Source organism: Pholcus phalangioides, unplaced genomic scaffold, assembly GCF_987345545.1.
Source record: "Pholcus phalangioides strain wild (caught in Gottingen) unplaced genomic scaffold, Ppha-v1.0 ptg000028l_1, whole genome shotgun sequence".
Taxonomy (NCBI): domain Eukaryota; kingdom Metazoa; phylum Arthropoda; class Arachnida; order Araneae; family Pholcidae; genus Pholcus; species Pholcus phalangioides.
In genome coordinates this window covers 6,919,572-6,935,563 of record NW_028301618.1, presented here as the reverse complement: position 1 = coordinate 6,935,563, position 15,992 = coordinate 6,919,572, and the positions used below count along the sequence as shown (strand labels likewise).

General features: G+C 35.6%; 1 protein-coding gene across 1 annotated transcript in view; it reads left to right on the top strand.

Moving 5' to 3' along the window:
- LOC149067858 (nuclear RNA export factor 1-like) overlaps positions 1-15,992 on the top strand; it is a 35,905-nt gene extending 19,913 nt beyond the window's left edge. The window contains exons 10-25 of the mRNA XM_089252314.1: positions 71-159; positions 3,698-3,805; positions 3,916-4,025; positions 6,250-6,286; positions 6,457-6,522; positions 7,445-7,500; positions 7,951-8,011; positions 8,104-8,147; positions 8,248-8,315; positions 8,470-8,585; positions 9,995-10,037; positions 10,135-10,207; positions 10,376-10,433; positions 10,520-10,653; positions 11,562-11,622; positions 11,906-15,992. Of these exons, the coding sequence (XP_089108440.1) occupies positions 71-159; positions 3,698-3,805; positions 3,916-4,025; positions 6,250-6,286; positions 6,457-6,522; positions 7,445-7,500; positions 7,951-8,011; positions 8,104-8,147; positions 8,248-8,315; positions 8,470-8,585; positions 9,995-10,037; positions 10,135-10,207; positions 10,376-10,433; positions 10,520-10,653; positions 11,562-11,622; positions 11,906-11,947 (1,166 nt within the window). The 3' untranslated portion in view covers positions 11,948-15,992. The remainder of the gene's footprint in view (positions 1-70; positions 160-3,697; positions 3,806-3,915; positions 4,026-6,249; positions 6,287-6,456; positions 6,523-7,444; positions 7,501-7,950; positions 8,012-8,103; positions 8,148-8,247; positions 8,316-8,469; positions 8,586-9,994; positions 10,038-10,134; positions 10,208-10,375; positions 10,434-10,519; positions 10,654-11,561; positions 11,623-11,905) is intronic.

The window sequence follows — 15,992 nt, the reverse complement described above, 5'->3', positions numbered from 1 at the left end:
TTTTGTCATGATCCTGCTTGAATTGTTATTGTGTTAGTGTTTTATTTTCTTTTTGGTGTTTCATTTGCAGTACTTAGAGAACATTGTTTGTATCTGCAGCCACGTCGGATTAATGTTCTCCATGCTATAGTGAAAATAATCAAAGAAAATATTCCTGAGGTATGTTTTAATTGTCATTTATTTGCCTCTGGAATGATCTGGGTCATCATAAGATGCATCAGATGTATAATATTCCTTCGGAATATGAAAATTTTATCAGGTATTTTCTTTGAAATATCCTAGTCAACAGACTGGAGAGAACTGTGTATGCTTAGTGATGATATTGCTCGCATTCACATTGAACATTAAAGTACCAGACACACCCAGGCCATCATTTCAACTTTTTCTGAGGGGGGCAAAGAACATGTACTCAAAGTTAGCATATATATACATTATTTCTAGTGTATTTTTTTAAGCCAAATGGGCGCTCTCCCCCCTCCCCCCAAATGATGTGCCTGCCGCTTCACATCTCAGTGATATCAAAGCATTCCCAAAAGATGGGTGCATCCAGATATCTATTAAATAACAGAAAATATATGTATTAAATTCTTTAAAGAAATCAACCATTGTCAACTTTGAACAGACAATTACTTTATAGCCGAATGGCAATTTAGAAATCATGAGCTACATATCGTATTAGGTATATGACTTGTATAAAATTGTAATTGTCATCTTGATCATTGTATACAAGTTCTCTTGATTGATGTCACTTGTAGTCAATGGAATGGTCTTTGTCTGGTCAGTTGTACATCTGTTGTATTGTTGTTTCCACTTCTACTTGTCTACTTTCCCAAATCTATTGATGGTGCTGCGATTTAAGACCTCCTTTGCTCTTGGATTTGGATAGCAAATAGTGAGTCTTTCTTGGTGTATTCTGATAATCTCTCACCGGCTTATACTCATCTAAAGAACGTCAATGTCTCCTGGAGCTGCTTCTCTTGTCATGCAGCTGATGTAGGTGAAGTTCAAGAAATGTTAACATGGTTCGTACGGTCCTTGAAAACCTTGAAAAGTCCTTGAAAAAGAATTTTATTTCAAGAATTCTGTGAGAGTCCTTGAAAAATTTGTGTTTTCCGAAATAGTTTTCGTCACTTTTTTTTTTTACTTCGTAAGTGACGTCCTTAAAAAAGTGCAAAGCACAGGGAAAAAGTCTTAGTAGCCAATAACCCTGGATAATTGGATTTAAAGCACGTTTTTCTCCATTATTATAAAGCCGGGTTTTCGTAGGAGCAGGTTTTTTGTGCCGCGTGCAAAGTGAATCGCCCAGCGTGACATGCCGTCCACTCACCAATAATAAGAAAACAAGTTCGACTGTTTTCCTAGAGAGCGCAACAAGCCTCACACGGCAGTGTTTTACGTCGGGCGTGATTGCCCGACTGTTTCTGGAGGAGTCAAATGCGTTGTGCACCACTCGTTTTACCGATCTTCTCTTCATTTTTGTTTTCTTTCACTTCCCTTCATAGAGCTCAATGCTTCCCTTCAAACCGGAGCATGCAGATGACAGAGTAGCTGATAGCAGGGCCGTGAGCTGATGCGCCACGGTAGGAATACACAAACGCGTAGTGTGATTATGTAAAATGCTTCTGTCGACGCGAAATGATACAGTTCGGTTCATGCGGCGCCAAAAACCTATGTTGTGCACGTGGAACCGCTCAGCCCGACGCAATATGTAAATCGCTGGCGGCATGCTCTCACCCTCACAGGAGCTCGGCTTTGTACTGTAGGCTGGTTTTTTTCCACGTCTATGTCGGGATTGTTTTTTTTCTCCCTGAGATTGCCGGTTGTTATTTGTCGGCCGTTTTATTTATTTATTTCTTTTATGATCGTAAATGATCTTGTTTTTTTTCCTTGCAACTTTTATGGAATAAAAGCTAGTGTTCAAAATGAACTTCCGATCGTTGTTTTTTTTCCTTGCAACTTTTATGGAATAAAAGCTAGTGTTCAAAATGAACTTCTGATCGTTGTTTTTTTTCTTCAGCTCAGTCGGCACGCTTTGGCCCCCAACAACCAACCAATACCTATTTCTAGAGTAGAAGTTCTTCTGCAGTTGCCCTCCCACATTCTAGTGCCGGCGCTGGTATGACGTCAGTGGTCTGCATAATTACTTGGAAGATCACGTGACGCATTGAATGTCGGCGCATCTCCGTTATTTTCTAATGGCATCGATAGTTGTTTAAAGGAGTTTAAAACAATAAATGAAAGAAATAATTTCAGTATCGATGATATGATTCCAAAATTAATGAAAGAGATAGTTCCAAAATTAATGAAAGAGATAGTTCCAGAATTAATGAAAGAAAAAATTACAGAATTAATGAAAGAAAGAATTACAGAATTAATGAAAGAATTAATGAAATATAATTCCAAAATTAATGAGAGATAATTCCAAAATTAATAAAGCAATAATTCCAGAATTAATGAAATAATTTTAGAATCAATAAAAGAATTCAGCATTAGCGAAAGAAACAAATCCAGAATTGATGAAAGCAATTATTCCAAAAGTTATGAAAAATTATTCCAGAATTGTTGAAAGAAATAATTCCAGAATTGATGAAAAAATTCCAGAATTAATGAAATAAATAAATTTAATCTTTTTCTATCTTTAGAAGAGTTCTTTTTTTTTTTAGTCTTTAAAAGGAAATTAATTGCAATATTTAGAGACTAAACTACGTTTCAATGGGGAAATTGACAGGCACGAACTGTGTTATTCAATGTGTCATATGTTTTGTATGATATATATGTGTATGTGGCCTCCTTTATTCATTACAGATGATGTGAAATAAAGTAGGTAGAAATGTAATCTCTGAAAGTTTTAATCAAAATTAAATATGCGCCTATTCATGTTAAAAATATGCTTTTGTAAAAAAAGTCCTCCAATTTTTAAGTTTTACCTTGAATAGTCCTTGAATTTTTTTTCGTTGGAAGAGTACGAACCATGGTTAAGAATAAGTCCTTTAAGGCGGAGGAAGTTCATTGGGCTACCTAGTGTCTGTTTTATCCATGCAGCCATTTGATAGTCCCAACAGAGAACAATAAAAGTGAGCAGGGTCAAGTAATAACCTTTGAATTATTTCCAAACGCAAGAATATCTGTCCTTGTCCAAAGGGGTCAGCAGATTGTCAAGTGTCAATTCGGTATAAACTCACTGTATGAAAGGAAATTCTAAAAAATGTGTGAACATTTAAAGTGTGAGTGATTTAGCCAAAGAATTGAACTTGATTATGAAAGAGAAATTGACATATCTCATTGAAAGCAGGGTTCCCATTGCTGATCGCTATTAATCCAAATCTTGGTAGAATATTTCATTGTAGGACTAAATAAAAAGATTGTATTTGACAACTAACTGATGTCTATTCACCTATATAACCAAACGCCTGGTCTATTTGACTATCCTTTTTTTGGACAAATATTTTGTATGATTAGCCGAATAGCTTCAATCCGTGTAGAAGGTTTTCTATGTGCCATTAGTTCCTCTTTACCCAGCGCAGAAGGTTGAACAAATGTCTCTCATCTTACATATTGTTTAAAACATGAGTATGGCCCTTTTAATTTAGAATATTATACAAAATGATTGATTGCTTGATGGGTTTGAAATATGGGTTTAAAATCAAAACAGTTCATATTTTGATTTATTGAGCTTTTTTTATATTTTGGTTAACAGATAGAGGCTCTCGACTTGAGCTCAAATGATCTGAATAACTTGGTTCCACTGAAACCTCTCGTACCAATCTGTAAGGAGCTCAAAGCATTGTCGCTTAAGGATAATAGTGTAAGTTTCAATTTATCCTATGCATATTTATTTTTTGTTCTATTCATTCCATCTATAAAGTGTTATCCATCTATAAAATGATAGTTTATTTCATCATGCTATCTCTATAGTTGAGGACGATTCAAGAGCTGAACAATTTGAAAGGGCTCGAATTGAAAAGTTTGGTGCTAGATGGCAACAATCTGTGTGATACTTTCAAAGAACCTACAGTTTATGTCAGGTAAAATTTGTCCATTTGGTACATTGATTATAGAAAGTTTCTTTTTCATTTTGATTAAGTCACTCATAAATTATCTAGCACCAAATGAGGATAGCTAGTGTTGTGGGAGATATGGAAAAATTAAGTGATGTACTGCATCTATTGCTGAGTGCTATAGGGCCTTCCTTCATCAAAGCTGATTTGAGGAAGACTAAAACTTGTCAAATGCCTAACTTTTCAATGTTTTCCGTTTCCATGTTTATGAGGTGGACTTGGTGCACTGAAGAAGCAAAATAGAAGTGAAAAGGGGTTAATAGGTAGCCTATAGAAATGGTAAGACGCAGCGAGTCCCATTTTTGGAGAATCAATCATTCATTGACTGGAGTTGGTTACTGAATTCCATATGCAGTTGATGCCACTCACTTTCTGTATATTAGGATCAGTCTCGGCTTACAAAAGCTATTGTGTGCAGCCTGATAGCTCAAGTCTATTTTCTGATTGAAGAAAAAGTTAAATGAAGCTTTTAATGCATGGTAAACTTTGAAGCTACTCAGTGATATATATTTTTTAAAATTAATTACTAGGGCTATAGAAGATTAATGACCTAAAAGTACACCTCTCTGTGAATATAAAAAAGGCAAAATGTGGAATTCTGTTTAGAATTGGGAATGAATCGTAGGTCCCGGTCTAATTGGCACTTGTGTGCAGAAAATGGCCATGGTGAGACAAAATGATCAAACCTAAAGATATAAAATTGGTTAAAAAACAAAAAAAAACCTAAATGTCAACCAATCTGCAATGGCATTGTGGTTTTAGGTCATAAAAATCCTCTAAACTTGCTAATTACTTTGGTAAAATAAAGAAATTTAGGATGGGAGCTGTTACACATAAAACAAAATTGAAAACACCTGATTGATGCTATAAAATAAGATAATTACCATATTTTAAAGTGTACAAGAAACCTTTTTTGTCAAAAATTGGGTCCCAAAAATAGAGGGGTTTCTTACACACATTAAAAATACCCAAAGGGAGTTTTTGGCATAATTGAAGTTAATTTGAAACTTTTTTGCAGGTGGAGGTATTTGAATATTTTTGCATAAAATATTTTTTTTCCCCTACCCATGAATTTTATTGGCAGTTTCCTAATTTCAGCTGCTATATACCATACTAAGTTTGAAAAGTCCATAAAATGACTGTTTGACAATGTTCAAAGTTGCTTCTGTGGTGGTCAAATGGTCATAGTGGCACTCTCGCATCACTGGGACCCAGGTTCGAGCCCTACCGTCGCCACAGTGGTGGTCGGCTGAAGTTTTTCTGTGGTTCCCAACTTCAAGGAATAAATGCAAGCTGATTTCCCTGTTAAAAATTCTCTCCACAGACAGCAACGGGCATACAAACTACACATATTCAGTCATTACGCTGCACTTCTGAAATATAGTTTTCAGCACTGAAAAATCAAACACAACACTAGATACGCACTCAGACTGTCAGGTGCACACACAGTCACAACTCACTAGGTAGTAAATTGTCCATGGTGATAATTGTGCTTGGTTTGTAAAAAACATGTTCAAAGTTGCAGAATCTGAGTTATGAAAAAATTATTTTTGAAGATTAAAAATATTTTGACTTGGTGCATTGTAGAAGCAAAATAGAAGCTTAATCGAACGTTTTTGGAACACTGGGGAAATTTCTTTAAGCGACTCCCACATGTGCAAGATATCTGGTAATCTTAAATGAGAAAGATGATAAAAAATTGAGTATAACATGTGAGCAAACATGGTCTTGGTATCGGCACAGGTTAGGAGAGGCCCCCACTGGTTGAAGCTATTTAAAATTTGTATTCTCTTCATTACCTATTCATCAATATTATCTTCAGTTGTTATTTTTGTGATATTTGTTTTCTTTGTACAGATGTTCCATTTCTTTCAGAATACCTGTGTTCTCAGATGCAGGCTGTCAATATAGTAGATTCTGCCATTGGAAACGAGTGGAAAATTAAGATTTTTTTTGTATACTTTTTCTTAATAGCAGAATGTATATTCAGTATTTACATCTTAAATGCAACTGATGAACATTTGAAACGAGTGGGACCTTACATAATTTCACCAGTGGCAACATGAAGTTTTTTAATTACCATCTTAACCAATCTCACAAATATTTTTGTAATGTTATTGAGAAAGGAGGTGGAGCCACTCCTTTGTAATCAGTAATGCATTGAAGTTCCTATTTTCTTATTCCTTTACAGTGCAGTTCGAGATATTTTTCCAAAGCTTCTGCAACTTGTAAGTGAATTGCTCTTTTCCTATTAATTTTGTTTCATTGTCGAAAATTCATTCATAATGCTATCTGAGAATTGAAAGTATCAAGTCACCTGAGTATATTGCATAAGTGAAATCAGAATGATAATTTGGTATGAATTCATTGATTTTTTTCCCCTTCATTTTTATTGTAGGATGGGCATGATTTGCCCGCTCCTATAGGTTTTGATCTTGGTTCAGAAAAGATCCCAGCCTCCAAAGTGAGTGAATTCTTCTTTCATCTGTATACATATTTAATGACATTTGATGCTTTCAGCCTTTCTAACTCTGTGTCCTATTCCATAAAAAAAAAAAGTTATAAAGAAATAACTGTCTACCGTCCCGGAAAAGTCATAAAATTTGAGTGGAGGTCATGGATAGTTTATTGCGCCCATCCCTAAAAACTACTGACAATCCGTAGGAGTTGTCAACTCTGCGCATATTTTGTTAATTTTACATTTAATTCTTTATTCTGACTTGTAATCTGCGGATTATGCACAGGAAATTACTGTATGTTTGTAGGAAGTTGCAGGATTTGCGTTACTATTACTTACAGATTATAAATTTACGTTTTCGAGGTTGGCAGGTCTACGTAACGTAGCGTATACAGTGAAAAATTGCCACTGACTTGAAATGAAGGGTTGTGAATAAAAGGTCAATATTTTAATCCATCATGCAAGTCGCAATGATGGATTAAAGTAGAATTCGTGAAACAAATCCGTAGTTTGTCAAGTACGAGAAATTAATACATTTATCAGAGTCATAATTATCAGAATTTAATTTTTAAGTTAGAAAAATAATCTCAATCCTTAATTTCAGTCATTAAAGAAAAGTCAAGCAGGATGGTCAAAATTATGGGAATGCCCTTTAAAACATGGATCCCATGGCCACCCTATATATATATATATATGTTTCTGGCCCCTGATTAAATTGTGCTCTTAGTCTAAACAGTGTATACAGGTTATACTGTTGATGCTCATCATCAACAGTATAATTTGTATTGTTCTTTTAAAAGTACCTGTATATTCTGTATACATAACAGATCGTGTAAGATAAAAATTATCAAAAATTGTTGCTTTTGAATGCGATTTGAATCCTGTGAATGATGCATATTGTTCTATGCTGTTTTTCTCTTTTCTCCAGGGAAGCTTCTTTATGGCCGAAGATGTCAAGGGTCTCGTTGTGCAGTTCTTAGAACAGTGAGTGGTTTATTATGTTTTTTTAATTTTCTGTGGAATCCACTGTCAAAGTTTTGGTGGTTGGTCACTAATGGTGTGAACAGATGCCGTTGTCAATACTCACACAAGTGAACTAAAGGAATCAAACGTCATCTTATAAGAAACTCTGTCTGTAGCAAATCTATACATTGTATTGCTAGTATCTAACACAGTGATTGAAGAGTTGTGCTACATAACAGTTGCAAAATCTTAACCATTACCCTAACCACTGGACTGCCTCCTTGCATTAGTTAGGGAGCTAGCTTCTGACTGTGCGAGTCTGGGTTCAAATCCCGGTTTGGGCATGTGCGTCTACTAACACACTAGCAAATTCCCTGGACAGATCGTAAAGATCTCTTGGGAATACGTGATGATCACATTATTTTAAAAAAAAACAAGTCTTACAAACACATAATTCTTATGTCTTTTCAGATATTACATGATTTATGATTCCGAAAACAGAGACAAGTTGCTGGAAGCTTATCATGAAAATGTATGTATAAAATTCAAGAACATTGCTTGTCTGAATTTTTTTTTCAAACTGTGTTTCTCTTACGTATTTGATTCTATTCTTTTTTATTTCAGGCGACATTTTCATTGAGCACTCCAAAATTTGTTGGACCCGTGAGGCAAGTTTGAGTTTTCTTGATTGTTGTCCGAATAAATCAGACAAACATGTATTTCGATTTATATCTTTTAACTCGTCCTCTCTTTTTTTTTAATATTCAGACCTTCGGATAAAATATTAGCTTCTTACACGACTGAAAATCGCAATCTTCTGAGAGTCAGCGATGCAGGTATGGATTTGTTTTTTCAGTGGTTTAAGTTTTTTGGCTCACACTGTTGTGTGTGATATATCTATGATTCATGAAGATGAACTCTGATAAGACGTTTTTCAATATTGTATTGCCTAGGCCTGCCGCTAATTGAAATATCCAATTGTTATAATAGGTCGCAGAAGTAGTTTGCTTAGAAGTAACAGGATTTCAATCTTGTCAACATTGAGTCAACTTCCGATAACGCAACATGATCCTCAGTCATTCATCATAGACATATTTCAAGTAACGGTGAGTGTTACTTTATTATTTCTGCAGCAAAGTGATGTTCTTGATATTAGTGACCCTAGGTCCTCTGAATAGTAATTACTCATCAAGGCAAACTTAAACAAGAATTTATTGGTAAAAATTGGAATAAAAACGTACACTGAAGACTATGATCCTACTTAATCATTTTCTACACACCTTCCCCCCTTTTATTTTCGAATGTCCCTCGTCAGTTCCCGCGATTTTCATTCTCCTGAGGCTTTTCCCTTTTTCTTTGGCTCTTGAGCCTTATACCATATTGCTACTACAAGCTTTTAACCACAAATATGGAACACTATCCCCCACCTCTGCAAGATTGGGTTTACATCCCAATTTTGTTCATTTTAACTTACAAGCTGAATGGTCTTGTTGATTCTGTTCTTTGAGGAAATCTAACAGTGGCTCGAAGTACCTCAGTTCTCTCCATCTGCTGTTCATGTCTTGCTGCTTGATGTTGCCTTCGAATAACTCCCATCTTCATAGATCAACTGCAGATGCGTAGGGTAGAAAGGCTAATTTCTTCAGAGCCAGGGCCTTCAAGTGATTAATATCTGCTTCTGGATTGTCTGTAATCTCTTTGAGAGCCAGATTTTCTTCATGTCAACACCGACAGAGCAAAAATATCACTGATGGCAGAGAGACATCACCAGTAAACCCATCAGAAAACATTTCTGGGAATTTGAGAAGCTCTGCAAAAACCGCACAACTCAATGGCTTTGAAGATGCCATATCCATGAGGTGGGATAGCTAAGAGTGTGGCATATTCGAAGACACTATCTGGCTGGAAATTACCAGATACCATCATGGGAGGGGGGCATATACTCTTGAGGCCCTACAACTTTGCATTAAGATACCCTTGCACACAGCTTCAGTTTGTTCATCTTAAATGAGTGAGAGCCACTTCTGAGTGAGTTTGAGTCACTGTCGACTCCGTTGTAGGCCTGCTGCTCTCTGCCTACAACGGTATAATTATTCATTCATTGCACTCCAATAACTATGAGTTGTGAAAAAACTCATAGTTTAAAAAAATTGATTGCAGATGACAGCGCTACACATATAACAAGCATTACACACAAGCAAACTTCACGGAAGGTTCACTATACGCACACACACATTCCAGCATGTCCAAATTCGTTAGAAGTTCTGCAGAGGAATATGGACGAAGTGCATGTCTGGTCTAGTAGTCACTGTCGACCGTCTAGGCTGATGACAATTCATTTCGAAATCATATCCATTATCCAAAAAAATTCAGTTAAGGCATTTGTGAGCCAAGTTATATTGCTTGTACTTGATATATTGAAGTTCATCTATATATTGTGAACTCTAACGAAATAGAAACTGGAAGCTATCTCTCCCTTATTAGAATATTGATATAGTCTATTTCCTATTTTCAGCCTGGCTTGATGGCGTTCAGTGTCAATGGAGTTTTCAAAGAAAGTGAGTATCGATCAATTTTTAATGAAACAGTTCAGTATAGCACTTTTACATTCATCCTGTACCTCTATTGATTGATGGTTTTTTTCCCTCCTTTCAGTTGGTCCAGATATGAGTAATCAGCCATTGAGGTCTTTCTTCCGAACTTTTGTGGTAGCGCCGCGAGGACAAGGGTATCATATTCTTTGTTTTCCTTTACAAGCTCTTTACAGATCATTAGTCTCCATCTTTGATGGTCATTATATATGATGGCCTAAATTGGCAGGAGAAATTGAGTGTTGTATGCTTGCCTGATTATATTAAAAACTTGTGTCTGCGTACATATTTTTGTGTCTTTCCAGGTTTGTCATAACGAATGAGATGCTCTTCATAACGAACGCTACAAGAGAGCAGATAAAGGTAAAAGCTATTGCATCCGTTTGCCTAAAATGTTTGTATGTAGCTGTATGTATATAAATGTAAATTTTTTTTCTCCCCTTTCTCAGGCATTCAAATTTGCTGCACCAACGCCTTCACCAAGTCCTGCGTCGTCTGTAGGCGATAAAAGTCCAAATGAGAAACAGCAGCTAGCGATGGAATTTATGAAGTTCTGTGGAATGAACCTGGAGTTCACTGTCAAGTAATGATACCATTAAATATTCAAATCCTCGTTTCAATTGCCGGGTAGTGTTTAGTTACAACGTTTTTTTAACAGCTGGCTGATGCGAAGATATATTTTTTGGAAAAGGAGAGAATTCAACTGCCCCTGCGCGGAAATGAATTGAATTCTCTTTCTTTATGTATATATATTTAGTGATAATGATATATATTTTTCCAAAAAATATATCTTCACGCCACCAAAAAATTTTTTTGCATGGATAGCGGAAAGTGACATCTTTGAATAAGTGTTTAGTTAGTTAATCTCCAACATAATGATTTAGTGTTCGCTTATTAGGCGAAAACTGTTTCAGATGGTGGTACATGTTATCCAGGATATTACTACTACTAAACCGCAGATGCACACCTTCTAAAAATTCCTTGGACAAATTTCTAACGAATGTGTACCTAATGGTTTTGCATTTTAACACATTACGTGTTTTTTTCAAAGACAGTCACCTGTTGTTTTCCAAATTTCCGAATCAACAACTGTGCTCGTTATTTCGCCTGTATGTATTATGGGCAAATTTTAAACGTTATCTAGAATTTTGTGTTTTGGGTAATCAGAAAAAAAAATTATAGCTAAATGGTTGGAAAGGGCTTATTCATATAGATGAGGTTTTGGGCAAATGCACTTTCATCATTTGGCTAAGTCAATCACTATTTTCTGGCCCAAATAGAAGTCTGTCCTTGATTTTCCCCCCTCCCTTCAATCTGCGGCAGGAATCCTGGTTCATGGTAATTCGCTGATGAAGGCAATTCTGATGTAAGTTTCTCATTAGGGTTTTGACGTAAGCAAGGAAACTGTTCTTATATAGTGTAAATTTGATGCACATATGTTTTGTTCTCGTGTGTCCTAACTAAATGTTAATTTTTATATTCTTCTGTCAGGCTTTTGGAAGAGCATGATTGGGATTCACAAAAGTCTGCTGCAGTTTTTACAGAATTGAATGTAAGTTAACCACCATTTCTACTGTGTTTTACTGTAGTGTGTTTGATGTTATTGCTATTTAGCATCCTGTATGAAATATTACTTTCACCTGGTGTCGTAAATTGATTCTTCCTGTGATTGCCAATAAGGGTCATTTATGTAGTAACGAGACTAACAACTCAAAATTTCTTTTCTTTTTTTTTTGTCCTGGGGGGGGGGGAAGAGGGTCAACTTATACCATGAGTATATGTATACGGTAGTTGTTTTTTCTTTAATATTAACTTGATATTTTATTTTTCTACAGAATATGGGTCGTATCCCGCCAGAAGCATTCATCCACAAGTGAAGGCCAATCGTGCCCATTTTACCTGCACGATGCTCCGATCATTCATCCACTGTTGTGGCTGATGACAGCATCCAGTTCCTTTCAGTCATCTGCCTTCAACGTTCCTCTAAATGCTTCATCATCTCAATCTCGCTCTCGTGGCCTTCGCCATAGTTCCAGTTGATCCATCCGAAGCAGTAATAAAATTTGAGTGCGGCAAGAGAAACAGGTGGAAAAGTGCATTTGTGGGGGGAAGGGTCAAGGTCCCGATTTGATTTTACATACTCTTATTTTTCATTTTTGTTTTTTGATATTAGTACATCAAAAGATGTGTGGATTTTTTTGAATGTATATAACGTATATTTGTGTATATTAAAGCCGTTTAATGAGGGTCATATTGTAAAAGGGTCTGTACATAGGATTCTACAGCTCACTCAAGAGTTGTATCATGTTTATATGATATTTATCAGCGTTTGAATTGATTGGTTGCCTGTACATTTATCATGATTGATTTTTTCCCCGTTTCCGATAATCAACCATTTCATGCATATTTTCATATTGCAGTGAATTTAAATACCAACAACTGTCCATGTTTATTAGAAGAACGTTTTGCGACATCTGCCAAAATGACACATTACCAAACTAATGTGTCGTTATTACATTCTGTTCATCTTTGTGGATCGCGAAGTAGTTTTTTTTTCTGTGGCACGATTGATTTGCAAAAGCGAACATTTGTAAATATCATGAAAATTTTATCCGTCTAGATGTATTTATCAGAATGAATAGTCTTCACTAATACATTTTATTTTCGAATGTACCATAGCTCTATGGAGTTTCTTCCATACATTTGGTTCGTTTCGAATATTATCAGTGAAATCTGATGACCAATTCAAGAATATTTAAAAAATGCTCTCTCTAATCAACGTGTATCTGCTTTTTTTTTGGTGGCATCTCGCTGCATTGTCATACTGCACAGAGAACGAACTAGTCAGCGACGAAGGTGCACAAAAAGCAAATTGAAAGGAGCATTGTTGGATATCATCAAATAGTATCCATATTTCTTAATTCGCATCCACCTTCTCCGGTTGCAGTAAACGCGGCGGTTAATGAACCAAAATATTTGGGAGAAGATCTGTTGAATTGTGGTTCGTTCAGTTCGGAATGTGCTTCCAATTTATCCATAGAAATTATGTTCTATTGGTAGCAAAACTCTTGAATAGGTAAAAAAGAGGAATGGCTATGATCGATAGCTTCTAAAGTATGAGTTTTCTAAATTTTTATTCCAAATTTTACGTGAAAATTTAATGAGAAGCAGCAGTAGTCTGTATTTAGTTGCCATTTTTCCCCGCTTTAAAATGGAGAAAGTGGCAAAAACCATACATTGCGTTTGGTTCTCAGTTTTTATATTTTTAAATAATATTCTGATTGTTTGATTCATTGCCACTTTAGAAGCTATTGACTCGTATCAATTTCCTATTAATTTTCTTTCTTAGAAATTTTTTTAATATCGTTCCCCTTGTGCCTGAAGCACAAATGTTCAATGTCCTTGAGGAGAAAAAAAAGAATGTGGGAAATGAAGCTTGAATGTTTACTGTACCCATGTACTCTATGGAGGTTATTTTTCTAAAATGGTTTTTTGTAACGTGTTTCAATAGGATACATAATCGAATTTCACCCAAAACTTAGATAGCAAAATAAGGGATCCAATCAGCTTATAAGCCAAAAAAATGAAATTTTGCACATTTATGCTTCTAGCATGAGGGGGGACGATCTTGAATGTTGTCTATTGATAGCAATAGAGCTGGTACAGCAAATTTGTACTTTTATATGACATTGGGGAAATCGCCCGAACCAAACACAGTAGCAATCTCTTGAATTCTTTTAACAATAATTCCTTCCCCTTGAAAATTATTATATAGAGATTTCACTGTGTTATTGATCGATCAGCCAAATTTTTTTTCATATTTATCGAACACTTTGAGGTGTTTCACATTAAGACAATGTGTGCGGAACCCTATATTTAAGGAGAAACTTACTTCATTTTTGGTGTGTTATATCATATAAGACATTCAGAGCCAGGAAACGAGACTTGAAAAAGCGTGCGATTGGTGAGGCAAAAATTTCAATTCAAAGACATCGGAATCTTCATTCATTATGAGCAAATCACTCGTAAACTTGAATGAATTCACTTTCTTTTGTATCAATTTTATTTTTCCTTACGGTTCCAGCTCTGAACGTCTCGTATGTGTTTAACTCTGATTTCAGGATATTGAGTCCTTAATTACGCATAGGTCTATTTTAAGCTTTTTCTGTAGTCTGCTTTGTGAGTAATCCTACTAGTTTTCTTGATCTCGGATTGTGTGAAACTGTAGCTTGGGATGAATGGCATTCATCATTTTCATTTCTGTAAATATAGTCGAGTTGATTTGGGCTGGCGTTTTCTGCTCATAATCTAACTAAATCTGTTTATTATTGATAACTTTTGTGTCTGAATGCGGCATTTCATTATCGTTTAAAACTATGCACTTTATCGTAAGACATCTAGCCAGCAAAGCGTTGTTTGCCATTTCATATAAATGATTTTTTATTTTTAAAAAAAGAATGTTTGGAATGAATAGTGTTAGAAGAACATCAATTATAATTGGCAGAATTTATTTTTTTGTCTGTGATATAAGCAAGCATTTTTGCTATTTTGGTATCGTTTGTGAATCCAAAATGGTCCACAGGAGCGACAACTTTAAAGAAGGTGGTTCCCTATGCTATTGACTTGTACAGAGATGTTCTTTTTGGATGATTGCAAGATCTCAGCAGTGCCAGGAGGAGGCTGCATGTTCTCCTCGGCCACCAGAGAAAAAATAGATCAATATCTGTCATTGCGCAGACTGAGCCTGTGGTGACAAACAGGCAGTGATGTCTGTGTCACGATCGTCATGACCAGGTTCGACCCTTTTGAACAAAGAGTCAGCCTGTGTCTGAAATGTTGCAGGCCGATGTGCCTGTGTGGCATGAGAAAAATCCAGGTAAGTATATGTTTCGACAGTACGTCTCTGGCACTGCTTCTCTACAGTCAGCATAATATTACAAACACGATTGCAAGCCCAGAAGGTGCGAAGATGTATCTGCATCTCGATTCATCATTCCAGCTACTTGTTGAAGGGTACTGATCATTTGATATCCAAATGGGATGAGATGTCGTAATGCAAGTAAATGAAAATTGCAAAAATGCTTGTTCTTCTCAACTTTCGCCTAAGTTAACGATTTCGTGATCTTCCAAGAATGAAATTTGATACTTGTTTTTCGGTTGATATTTATTTTAAAAGATATTTGAAAATGAGAAATTGGAAAAACAAAAAATCTATTACCAGGCTCACAGGGGCTAGTGACCTCTCAGAAAATAGTTCACGCATCGTACAAAGCTATACAGAGACATATGTAACATACATTTATTTAGGTTTTCTCGAAAGAGAATGTATCAATTTTGTATTTGCTGGCTAGATATTCATTTACGAGAAGCTCGAATGTGTCAACTTATATAGGGAATGCCGTTTGTTTTCTCGCAACCAGTCTTGTTATTCAGCTATCACTTCATTTGCAATAGATTTTTTTTTGTTGCTAACTTTAAGCTAGTCTTTCTTCGCTCTGGAATTCAATCTGCTAGGATTTGTTGCAAGTTTCACTAAAGCTAGGGTGACATTTCCTTTCTTTCATCGGTAATCCAAAAGATATAAATGCTATGCATCACAAAAAATAATAAATGAATAGAAAACTGTGCACATCTCCTCGCAGATCGAATCAGCGTTTAATGATGTAAAACACATCTCTTACCGAGCATTGCTGTCTGTCAACGCATGCAACTTTATTTCGTCATCTATTTGTTCTTGATTCTATGCTGTATAAAAAACTTTTTGTTCGTCATTATATATATTGTACAATATAATTATAATCGTTATGCCATTCACATTGGCCAATGTTTTTGTAAGCGAATCGATTGTAGCTCGCATCAAAGTTTCTATGTTATAATGATATAGTGTTATAATTTCGTGTGAATAAACTTTTTTTCACGTAA